At 41.5% G+C, this 12,426-nt stretch overlaps 1 protein-coding gene across 4 annotated transcripts; it reads right to left on the bottom strand.

Moving 5' to 3' along the window:
* Nucleotides 1-1,185: 1,185 nt before the first annotated feature.
* Nucleotides 1,186-8,295, bottom strand: XAGE5 (X antigen family member 5). Of its 4 annotated transcripts, XM_054676636.2 has the most exons (6): nt 8,074-8,285; nt 6,848-6,927; nt 6,241-6,346; nt 4,268-4,393; nt 2,877-2,951; nt 1,186-1,293 (listed from the first exon to the last, which is right to left on the bottom strand). In XM_054676636.2, exons 2-5 carry the CDS (start codon nt 6,917-6,919, stop codon nt 2,917-2,919), a joined length of 339 nt encoding a protein of 112 aa, XP_054532611.1. In that variant the 5' UTR covers nt 6,920-6,927; nt 8,074-8,285; the 3' UTR covers nt 1,186-1,293; nt 2,877-2,916. The 4 variants fall into 4 exon arrangements, with proteins under 4 accessions (XP_054532611.1, XP_054532612.1, XP_054532610.1 ...); XM_054676637.2 differs by lacking the exon at nt 2,877-2,951 and having other exon boundaries at nt 1,228-1,293; nt 8,074-8,290; XM_054676635.1 differs by lacking the exons at nt 1,186-1,293; nt 2,877-2,951 and adding an exon at nt 2,966-3,219 and having other exon boundaries at nt 8,110-8,295.
* Between the last annotated feature and the right edge of the window lie 4,131 nt (nt 8,296-12,426).

Raw genomic sequence — 12,426 nt, 5'->3', positions numbered from 1 at the left:
ATAACTAGTAAATTTATCTGCAATGTAATGCCTGCATTGTATGTTATTTCATTTATTCTTCATAGCAAGTATTTAGTCTAAATATTCTAATTTCAACGTTAAAATGGAGAAACAGTCCCACAGGATGTAAGTATCCTGCCCACCATCTCAAGGCCAGTGTGTGAGAGGCAGGATGGCTCTTACACCCATGGCTATGTCATGCCATCGCCTGTAAGGAGACAGTGTAGGTAGGATCCAAGTAATTTTGCTTCAGCAAGTTGCCCTAGTTGCTTTCCCCTTTCTTCTGCCTAGGCTGTAGTTCTTTCATCCAGCTCTACAGCCTGGGGAATTCTCACATATTTTGTGGAAAGTAGGATATCCTAACAAAGGATGCAGATAAAGAGATACATAGGGGAAGGAATAGAAGGAAGAGGCAGGGGGCTTCCATGGCCTCTACGGGCATGCTACCCTCCATGTGTTCCGCTAGGCAGAAGCTCTATGAACCCTGTCCTTTTGGGTTTTGATGGAGGTTTTCATTATATAGGCATGACTGACTAAACTGTTGGCCCGCCATTGGCAATCAACTTAACCTTCAGCCCCTCTCCGTCCTGAAGGTTGGGGATGTGGCTGAAAGTGCCAACCCTCTAATCCCCTATCCTAGAGCTAACTAGGAGCTGCCAGTCAATGGTCAACTCACTAGCATACAAAAAGACGTCACTATGAGGCGATTCTAAAACCTGTAGGAGTTGTATGACAGTAAGCAGGGTCCAGGACCAAATATATGTATTTCACAATATCACACGTGTATACCAGCTCAATCAGAATACAAAGTTGCAAAAATGATACGATTTTTTATTCAGACAGAGTCTCATTCACCCAGGCTGGAGTTGCAGTGGCATGAACATGACTACCTGCATCCTTGACCTCCTAGGCTCAAGGGATACTCCCACCTCAGCCTCCAGAGTAGCTGGGACTACACCTACATACATATATGCATATATTCATGCATTCATTCATTTATTTTTGTAGAGAGCGGGTTTTGCCATGTTGCCCAAGCATGTCTCAATCTCCCAAGCTCAAGCAATCCTCCTGCCTCAGCATCCCAATGTGCTTGGATTACAGGCATGAGCCACTGCACCTGGCCAAAATTTCCAATAGGGTCTAATATGCGAGAATAAATGAACAAAAGATGTGTGATACTTCTTTGGAGAAAACTGGAAAACTTTATTGAGATTTTTAAAAGTCAAATATCTCGGATAAATCCAGTTTGCATTCTTTTGGTTGTCTTCGTTTAAAGCTGTGGTTTCCCTTCCCCTGCAATAGAAACATAACAGGAGGGAACATTACTAGCAGAACTGTATTCAGATGAAATTAAAGGTATGCAAAGGACACCAAAGGTCTAGTTTTATACAGTGGACTAAAACCAGAATCTGAAGAGTCTCCCTACGGCTAATATTCACCTAGACCTCTGTAGAGACTTTGAGGATACACTTCCAAACATATACATTAGCAACATTTTAAAAACACACCCTGCTTTTAGTGCTAGAAGGAAACCAAAAGACAGTCTGAGGTCAGATCACATTAAATCAAGTGAATCTATCAAAAGGGGCTTAAAGTAGATGGCAAACATTGTGTAGAGTTTACTCAAAATACAACGAGAACACAAAAAACCTAAGAAACAGAAGGAATTTCTGAAAAAAAAATTCCTCCAGAAAAAATGCATAATTTAAAGTTTTGGCTTGAGAGTATGGTCTGAATGTCCAATAGGTTCCTACAAATAGTCTGAAAACTATCTTTTGAGGAAACAGTTAATGTCACATTAGGAAATACATAAGTGGAATGAATAGAAAGGCCAGTATTGCATTTGTTTTTTCTCTATCGTGAAGAAGTGCTGTGATATTGCTTTGAGCTAGTTTACCCTTCTTTGTTCTTTTTTAACATACACTAACCATTTGCATCCAGTTTTCACCTATAGTCCTCATGTCAATATGAATAATGACACTTTTTTCACTGGAAACTATTCCCGTTTGTACAATTAATTAAATGGTCATATAAGTTTTAAGGTATCAAGATCATGATTGATATTAAAATGTGAAAGGGTTATATATCATAACCAGTGTGGAAAAAAAAGAAGAAATGGATGGAGAGGGAAATGAAAACGGAGAGTAAGACATCTGGAAAAGCTAAATATTTGCTTCTAAAAGTAACTGTTTTTGAGGGACGACTAGCAAATTTCACAAGTTCATGCACAGTCTTTGTGGCGTTCAGATATTCAGGTATTGCAGGGACATATTAAATAATGTAGGCATCCCTAGCATGTCAACCATTTCATCCATACTCTGAAAATATTAGTGTTTAAGAATGTATTCACTTTCAATTATGCCTTACATTCAATATCTGGGTCTTGTTCATATTCCATGTTGTGCTTTTTCCATTTTTTTCAAGATTGTTTAATCTACTGGATGCTGTCTTCCTACCTATTTCTCAAAAGAACGATCTATTAAATGTATTACTTTTGGATTAGTTTTCCTTTTGTTAATGATTCATACCTTTCATTTACTGCCTGCTTCCTTTTCCCTTAAGTTTATTCTGTGACTCTTTTATTATTTTTTATGTCTTAGTATTATTTTCTTGTATCATGTAATTTGTTATCTATTTTAATAAGATATGCATTTAACGCTATGACTGTCCTAAGAATACAACTGAGGCTTGTTCAGTAGGCTCCTGGAAATCGTCTACAAACTATCTATTGATGTAATTAGTCTAATGGAGTGGTTCAGAAGTGTGGAGTAAAACATTTAGATAATTTCTCCCCTAAAAATGCAGTGCATCCTTTAAATTCAGAAGTTCTTCTAATTAAGTCAGCAATTTGGAAAACATGTGTAAAAGATACTTACGTGGACTACTCAGGACTTAGTACGTTATAGTCTTTGACCTTTAAATCATATCATCTGATGACTCAAGGCAGAAACCTGTAATATATAACCTCTGATATGTTTAGAGGTTACCATATGTGTCTTCAATCTAATTACACACAGTAGCTCATGACGATTGACAGAAGGGTAGGGAGCATGCTTAGCGCAGGCATCTTCCAACCATTTTGAGCATCACTGACCTACATGCATGTTCCCTACTTCATGGGCCACAAAAACTTGACTGTCTCTTTCCATTTTATTATTCAGTCATTCAAGGCTTCACTGCGGGAATGGTCTGAATGTACGGTCTGAATGTTGTAGGTTCCTGCAAATGCAATCATTGGGTCCGGTGAGGGAGGTGGTTCACACCTGTAATCCCAGCATTTTGGGAGGTCAAGGCAGGTGGATCACTTGAGGTCAGGAGTTCGAGCCCAGACTGGCCAACATGGTGAAACCCCGTCTCTATTAAAAATACAAAAGTTAGTTGGGCGTGGTGGCACGCACCTGTAATCCCAAATACATGTGAGGCTAAGGCATGAGAATCGCTTGAACCCGGGAGGCGGAGGTCACAGTGAACCAAGATTGGACCCCATCCTGGGCGGCAGAGCGAGACCTCGTCCGAAAAAAACAAAACAAAAACAAACAAAAATAAATAAAACAATAGTTGTTTAAGAGCCTGAGAGAATTGAGGATTTGACAAAATCCAAGAACACTCATGAAGGTCTCCTTATGGAAAAACAAACATCAAGCAGAGTGCCTGCTCGTTTTCTTAGGAGCAATGAAATCTCAACTCAGATATTACAATTGGACTGAAGCTGATCGTTATGATAAACAAATCATGAAAATCCGAATATCTTTGTATTCTCTCCAACAGAACCAGAGCATGTAGAAATCAGCAATGAAATGGATTTTAATCTATCTGATGTGCATTCACTACTTTCAATAAAAGCAAAAATGGGTGTAGGATTTATGTGATTTGTCCAGAATCTCACAAATTATGTTAGAGCTGGTACTAGAATCTTCTTCAGGGATCAGCATATTTCACACAAAGAGGTATTACGAGTGTATTATATATTTGTGAAAAGCAGAAATTACAAAATAATCTGAAAATTGTTAGCTGTTGGTTATAATCAGAAGTAAGAAAATGCTTTCCTATTTGATGGTTCAATATGGCTTTCACCCAATTTGTGTCTGTATCTGATAGTGTTTCAGCTTTGCAGTCAGGCTTCTGGGGTCTGAATTACCTTCCAAAGAAAGTCTGCATTTGAACTCTATTTCTAAAGGGGCAGTAATATTCTCTCCTTTTATTATCAAAAGTATAATATTGTGTAATACAGAAAGCACATAATTTTGAATCTTAATGGATAACATACCTCCTTCTGGCATTTTAAATTGCTCTGATTTTGGCAGAATCTTCCCCTGGACATCAGGACTATCTCCACATTCATCCCCAGTCTTTGACTGAGACAGCTCCTGGAGATCAGCTTCCAGGTTAGGCACTGAAAAATACCAAGGATATGGACTGGAGCAGCCAAACCAGAATGATAAATAAGGAGATGATCCTATTCTTTTCCTTAGTGTTGTGCAATAAAAGCCTAGAGGCTACTGTGGTAATAAATGTTTGTTTTCCTGTATTATGATATCTTATCTTAAATGACAATCTGAGGATAAGTCTCAGCACACCTACATTTCCCATACTTTACTAATGTGTATTATAAACACACAGCTACCTAGGAAAACTGAAGACGGCCTCACGGATAGCATTTTAATCATAACTTAAATGTAATTTTCTGAAGGATTAGATCAATGTATTGGTGAGCTTATGACAAATCTTATGGTCCTGACACTCATCCCCTGTTGAGGTATCTTGAAAATGTTGGGGTTAAACTTTATTAAAGTAATTCTTAGGTCCAAAGGCCCTATATGTGACTTTCCATACATGAATGTCATTAAGAAAAAAAGTACGAAATATAACAGCAAAATCACTGTCTTCCAGTGAGAGTATGGGAACTGAAGTGCAAAGAAATTAATGAGCATTGTTGACAGTCATATTCTGGAAACCCCTTAACAGTGAATTGCTAAAATAATCCATGGCCCAAATTCTGTCTCTGATTAGTTTGAAAATGCTATCCGTTGAGAAAACAATTTCTGTTTCACGATAATCTTATCCTACTTGGAGTTTTCTAATTATAAAAATATTGAAACAACTTTTAAAAGCCCCTTCCATATCCTATTAACACAGTTACCTGCACGCCAACATCCTGAATTATCCACCTTTTACGAAACATGTTGTCAAAAATGTACATCAAAGGAAACAGTGGCTGTCATTCATTGACCTCTTTTCTGGAGTTGCTATCCTGTTTCACTGAACTGCGCTTTGTCCTGAGCCAATATTGAAGTACCTTATAGTACAGACACATTTGAGTATTAAGCATTTTTAAGCAAAATCATTCACATTTTCTAAAATAGATGGCAGGAAGAATGCACACCTTGGAACAAAATATGAATTCCTTCTCCAAGAGTCAGGTTTTCTTGGTAAGCCTCTATCTCTGAGCCTCAGTTTTCTTATTTATTTATTTTTATTTTTTGAGATGGAGTCTCGCTGTGTCACCAAGGCTGGAGTGCAGTGGCGAGATCTTGGCTCACTGCAGCCTCCGCCGCACGGGCTCAAGAAATTCTCCTGCCTCAGCCTGCTTAGTAGCTGAGATTACAGGTGTGTGCCACCATGCCCAACTAATTCGTATATTTTTAGTAGAGACAGGATTTCACCACATTGGCCACGGTGGTCTCGAACTCCTGACCTCAAGTGATCCGCCCACCTCGGCCTCCCAAAGTGCAGGGATTACAGGGGTGAGGCACCACACCCGGCCTCAGTTTTCTTATTTATAAAATGAGGTTAACATCCCTTTGCAAATGGGCTTTATTTGGGATGTTATATGGTAGGGTGACTTGGCACCCCACATGCTATCAAAGGGTGCTTACAACACTGTGAACACCATGGCTGAGAGGATCTCACTGCAACATCCTAAGAATATCAAGTTAAACTGGCGAAATAATGTACATTTTTATACAACCAATTAAACGGTTTCATCTGATTTAGGAAGGACTATATTTTCAAGCATACAAAATGCATCTCAAAGAAAAAGAGAAGATTCACCATATCCGGGGACTGCAGGAAGCTGCAAACTATACCCATCACATTTCCAGCCTCTTGCAAAACTCTCAGCAAATGTTTGAGATCCTTTCCTATTGCTTTCTTTCCTCCTGTTACTGGTCATGGCATAAGGCGTGATGCACACACAGGCCTCCTCCCCCCATAGACATTCTTTCTTTCCCTTCCCAGCACCTTGAATCTCAGCTGCACCCTGATCTTCTTCTCTCTTCTGACCAGGTGTATGATCCTGACTTTCAGTTGGTGGTTCTTCTTGTTGAGGCTCTGGCACACTGGGCTCCTGAGACAAGGGCGGGGGTGGTGGTGTGTGTGTGTGCAGATAAAAAATTTTTCTTATCAATGCATGTCAATAATATGAATATACAGATTACACAGATACTTCTGATCATATGCATGTTTAAAGACATGCTCCTACACTATCCCAAAACGATTCCACATACTTATTCTTCATTAAGTTACTGTTCCCATAGAGAGGTTACTCTGAGACCGTTACCCTCAATGGCGTTGGAAGCCATTTTAATTTATGTTGGGTTGAATGGGTGTAATGTGCTATGAATAAGCATGAAGAGGAAATCACCAGTGAAATCGAGGAACACAAGTTCACACATCCAGGCAAAAACAGTATGTAGCCTTCTTGGGTTACTCTTTCCTTCATGAGATGCCATGATCATTTTTTATCAACATGGGAGACCTTTATCAGTGTATCTATACTAGTTCAACAATAACTACCACACAAAAAAATTTCTGCTAGTAGAAAAAAATCGAATGTGAAGTCACTCACAAGCATAGGCCCAACCAGCTGAGCAAGTCGTAAACATCGTCTTGGTCTATATCTTCTTCCTTGCCAACTCATATTTCAGTCTGCAAACAGAATAGTGTGCACTTTGGGAGGCTGAGGGGGATGGATCACCTGAGGTCAGAAGCTCGAGGCCAGCTTGGCCAAAATGGTGAAACCCCGTCTCTACTAAAAATACAAAAACGTAGCTGGGTGTGGTGGCGAGCACCTGTAATCCCAGCTACTCGGGAAGTTGAGGCAGGAGAACCACTTGAACCGGGGGGCGAATGTTGCAGCCAGCCGAGATTGCACCATTGCACTCCAGCCTGGGCAACAAGAGCAAAACTCTGTCTCAAAAAAACCAAACCAAACCAAAGCAAAAACCAGAATACTGTGATTGTTAAAATGCACCTGAGTGTATACCACACTTGAGCACTTCCATGGCCAAATGCTAACTTGCAATTTTTAAAAATTTGGTAAGACATTGAAAAGTAAGTCAGAGGGCATGTATAAGTGTGTATGCCTTCTGAATCGAGTACTTGTACAGCCACTTATGTTCGTCAAGCTAGCTGAGCAATCCTTAGGGCTTATGGCAAGAGACACACGGTATTTCCAATGAGGTTTGGTTTCACAATTGGACTCTCCATCGTGAGACATTTAGGAAAATACAGCTTGAGAATTAAAATTAAAGTGCCCATGGCTTTTGTCACACACCCATTTGCTAGGCCCGTTTCCCCCCTAAAATCGAGTTTTGTTGGAATGCATAGCCCCTTCCACCCATTCGAACTTCCAAGATGGAGTTGAGAAGTTGCCACATAGCACTGGGCAGTCCTCACCGGGCGGGCACCTCTGCGGTTCGTTATACAAACCTTGGGGTGGCGGTCACCAGTCCGGAGTGTTCCCACTTTCTAGGCCCCTTCCTTACCGCCCACGACATTCCAGCCTTGATGCCCCTTGAGGAGTCTGGAATTTGTCCTCTGTTGGGAGTTCCAGGCGTTTCTGGGACTGGAATACCGCCAACAGCACCCCAGCATTGCCCCAGCTTCACCTAACCCCCGTCCCACTCCGAAGCCCTCCTTCTTCCTTCGTCCTGACCCCTACAAGACAAGAAGGCCCATAGCTGCGGGGCCGCACGAGAAGGACGACGACATCAAGGCCCTTCTCACTCGGAGTCACCAATCACGCGCCCCGACCCTCCGGAAGCCCGCTGGCTCCTCCGCACTCTCACTCACACTTCAACTCCCAGTTGGATCGGCCTGTGGACCTACTGGCTGCGTCTCAGTAGGGGAGAAAGAATCCAGACCTCAGGGACCCGAGGTGCAGGATCACAGCTCCCGGGTGGGCGAAGGGCCAATGGCAAGGCGCCCAATGAACATGCGCACTAAGGAGGCACCCAAGGAGCATGCGCAGTGAGGTCGCCTCTTGCCTTAAGAGCTGCACTGTCCCTTCAGTGTCCCCCCGTGCCCTGTTCTCTGCTCCTTCCAAGGTCCCCACTAAGGACTTTGGAATCCATCCTCTCTGTGTGGTTTTTTTATGCCTCTGAGACTGAAATACTGCAAATAATGTCACCCTTCAACTCATTCCGTGTTCATCTGACCCTCCTCCCCTCTATGCCCTTACTTCCTCCCCTGCCCAGGACCCCACAACAGCAAGGCCATGGTGATGTCGCTGCCTTTTAGTAGAAGGATGACAACCTATATGAGGCCATGGACTGAGTGGTCCAACCCACGGGAAGCCCTTCTGCTTTCCCTCACACTCACTGACACTTCAACTTCTGGGAGGACTGGTCTGCTGACCTACCCGCTGTGTCATAGTTGGCAAGAAAGAAGTCATGACGTTTCCTTCCACAGCTCTGCAGGGATAGAAGACAGACAGCAAGGCACATGGGCAGCCGGAACTTGCTTAGCAGGGAGCATGCCCATTGAGTCTGCCACTTGCAGGCTGACCGTGGTTTTCCTGCTGTTCTCATACTCGCATCCACAGGGTGTTTGTAGTGGAAATAAAGGGACTTAAGAGAGCATTTGTTTTTCTTTGCCCAAACAATCTCATGCATTGAGAAACGTTGGGAACACACAGTCCTATGTCACCCTTAATGGAAGATGTGTCTCAGAAAAGCCTGTTGTGAAAGAAATAAACTATTTTTATATCTTTATTTATAAATTTTTTTTTCAGACGGGGTATGGCTTTCTCGCCCAGGCTGGATGGCAGTGGCATGACCATACCTCACTGAAGTCTGGGTCTCTTGGGCTCAAATAATCCTCATGCTGAAGCCTCTCAAGTGGATGGTACTACAGGTGCGAACACCACACCTGAGCAATTAATTTATTTTTTAGAACGTTGTTTCAGTCTGATGCCATGCTGGTCTTGAATTCCTGGGCTCAAGCTATCATCCCACCTTGACCAATTTTTATACATGCTTTGATTAGTCACTTTTTTCCTCTGGTTCTCAGTTTTCTGCCATGCTTCTAATGAATGTAATGGAATAAACTCTTCTGCAGACTAAATATATTCACACATGCTTAGTTTTTTTTTGGGAGGATGTGTTATTGCACATTTAAATCTCTGGGCTAGTGACTGATTTGCCTGAATATACCTGTAGGTCATTCAGATCATGTATTTTGATTCAGAAATATACATACATATTGATGACAGGATCTAGGCGCAGTCTACTGTGACATGATGCAAAGCAGTGGTGACTAAATGGATCATATACTGTACTCTCCAAATATCAGCCAAATAGCCTGTTCATATGACAGGGCTGACATTATTTGCATAATGCTGTAAGGGAGAGCACTACCTCGACTGAGGCACTAGCACATCAGACGTTGAAGGGATTTAAGTATATTTATTCTGATTTTGAAATCTGGTGTACAGTGGGTCTTTTAAAGTGGGGGACTGTTTGGTTAGAGTTAGGTAGGAATCATAATGATTTAGGGTTGGTGGAGCCAAGAAGACAAAGATTTTTAGGCAACAGTTCAATGAGTTTTGGGATTGAAAAATGTCATTTGACACTTTTGACTGAAGAGTTGATGGATCTTTCAGGCAGTTGCTGAAATGAACAGTAACGTTCTTTGAAACTTTTATTTTCCTAGGCAAGAGATTGCTGTATTAGTACAGTTATGTTGATGAAGCCAGTGGAGTATAAACTCTCAATGTAGACAGCAAGCTGTGCGCATGATTCCTGTTCTTATTACTTTTGTATTCTTTAGCAGTTTAATGTGGGAAATATTATATGGAAGGGAAGGATAGGAAGGGTGTCCTGATCAGAATGTAGCCCTTTATAAATAAATTAAGATATATTGCTAAAATGACGCCTATATATTTCATGCAGCTGGCCTTCTTTTAGGGAAATACCTTGAGCTGGAAAAGAAAGGTTGCTCAGTCTCTCTGTGTCTCTCAAAAGCAACTTGAGTAGGAATCATGGTGTTTTAAATATATTTTTTTTAAAAGCGAGAGCAGTTATAATCATAATCTCTTATTTAATTTACCTTTTTTTTATTCTTTCTTGGCATGGACACTATCATTATTAAATTTTACTTTCTTTTGCTTCTTATTAACTCCAGTTTTTAATATAGTGCACTCAGAAGTGCTCACAGAATGGGAGATAGTGATTTCTGGACTCAGACGTTTTGTGAGCAACTATTTAGCAAATGGTCATGCCATCAGATGGCTGGATGGTAGTGTTTCATGCTGTATTAGTTAGGGATCTGTAGGACAGGACTAATGGGATAGATGTATATATGAAGTAAGGTTTATTAAGGAGTATTGACTCACATGGTGACAAGGTGAAGTCCCACAATAGGCCATCAGCAACCTGAGGAGCAAGGAAGGCAGTCCGAGTTCCAAAACCTCAAAAGTATTGAAGCCAACATTGCAGCCTTTAGTCTATGTCCAAAGGCCCGAGAGCCCCTGGCAGATCACTGGTGTAAGTTCAAGAGTCCAAAAGCTGAAGAACCTGGAGTCTGTTGTTCGAGGGCAGGAGGCATGCAGCACCGGAGGTAGTTGGAGGCTGGAAGACTCAGCAAGTCTAGTTTTCCATGTTCTTCTGCCTGGTTTGTTCTAGTGGCGCTGGCAATTGATTATTAGATGGTGCCCACACAGACTGAGGGTGGGTCTACCTCTCCCAGTTCACTGACTCAAATATTAATCTCCTTTGACAGCACACTCTCAGACACACCCAGGAACAATACTTTGCATCCTTCAATCCAATCAAGTTGACACTTAATATTAACCATCACATGCAGACCTGGACTTTAATGATTCCTGAGTGGCCTCACTCCAGCCTCAAAGAGCAGGCTTGAATTTCTTGCCAAATTTGAACTTCCCGCTGCCATTCCTGTGGGCCATAACTCCAGACCTGCTGGATGAGTTCAAAGGATCATATTAGGATTGGGATTGGGAAAGTTGTGAAAGAGTCCTTGTGACAAACAGGAAGCAGCAGAAAGTATGAAAGACACTGTAGAGACAAGAAGAGTTGCCTGATACATGACCCTAGCAACTCTCTAGCTGCTAAGGGAGGAAACAGAGCTGGGAGCAACACAGCCGGTCTACCTGTGGGAGGGCTCAATTTCCCACATGACCAGAGCTTCCCATCCTCCATACATGGGAATCTATGACCAAACATAGATTTCCACAGGACGGTGGGTGGGTGGGACAAAGTCTACAGATTCTGAGCAGCTGGCAAGTTTCAGGGTACCAGAGTAAACGCTGTCACGTGAGCTCAGATTGCTTGGTGGTTGAGGCCAAATTATTTACTACCTACCATTTTCAGTGTAGCTCTCCCACTTGCTTCATAAAATGGGGGCACAGTAGGGGAATGGAGGTCACACAGGGACCTCCCTGTGAATGCATGCAATGCATGACATTCAGCTATGCTGCAGCCCAAGCAAAGCCTCCACATGATATCAAGAGGACAAGAAGTCACATGTACTTTCTGTTCCTTTTGCCTGTGAGTTCCCACTTCTCCAAGTAAGACTTCACCTGTGCAAAACAGATACTGATATCTGCAGATGAAACACACATTTCATCAGTAATTGTATATTTTGTAGTAGCCTTTGTGGCCCATATCAAAGATGACATTTTTGTCTAAAAACACTGAATTGCAAAGGAGGTGGACAAAATTGGGTTCTCATGTATATTTGCATATATTCTATAGCAACATTTATCAACCATGGGGGATGTTCTCTGAAAAAGCTGTAATCATTTCTAAACTGGTTTTTAATCCATAGTGGATCATAAGATGAATGTTGTCAGCCACAAACAGCATTTTAAAGAATGGAGATAAATTACTAAATAGCGTTCACTGTATATAGAATATACAAATACACTACACATCTCCACGTACATACATATATTTATTTGCCTAGTTGACTATATATAAACTGTGTATTTCTCACACGTTGTCATAAAAGAGTTTGAACGTCATTACTTTAGTGGTTATCAGATAAAATGTTTACAGGCCATTTCTATAGCCATCTGTGAAGATGATGGATTAAGATTTGCTCAGAATAAGTTCACTGTTGTCTGTAGCTTTCTACATAATGCTTGAAATGGCACTCAGTGATGTTTAAATTGGTCAGTTTTAC

Source organism: Pan troglodytes, chromosome X, assembly GCF_028858775.2.
Source record: "Pan troglodytes isolate AG18354 chromosome X, NHGRI_mPanTro3-v2.0_pri, whole genome shotgun sequence".
Lineage (NCBI taxonomy): Eukaryota > Metazoa > Chordata > Mammalia > Primates > Hominidae > Pan > Pan troglodytes.
The sequence above is the reverse complement of the archived record's forward strand: the minus strand, read 5'-3'. Positions and strand labels throughout refer to the sequence as shown.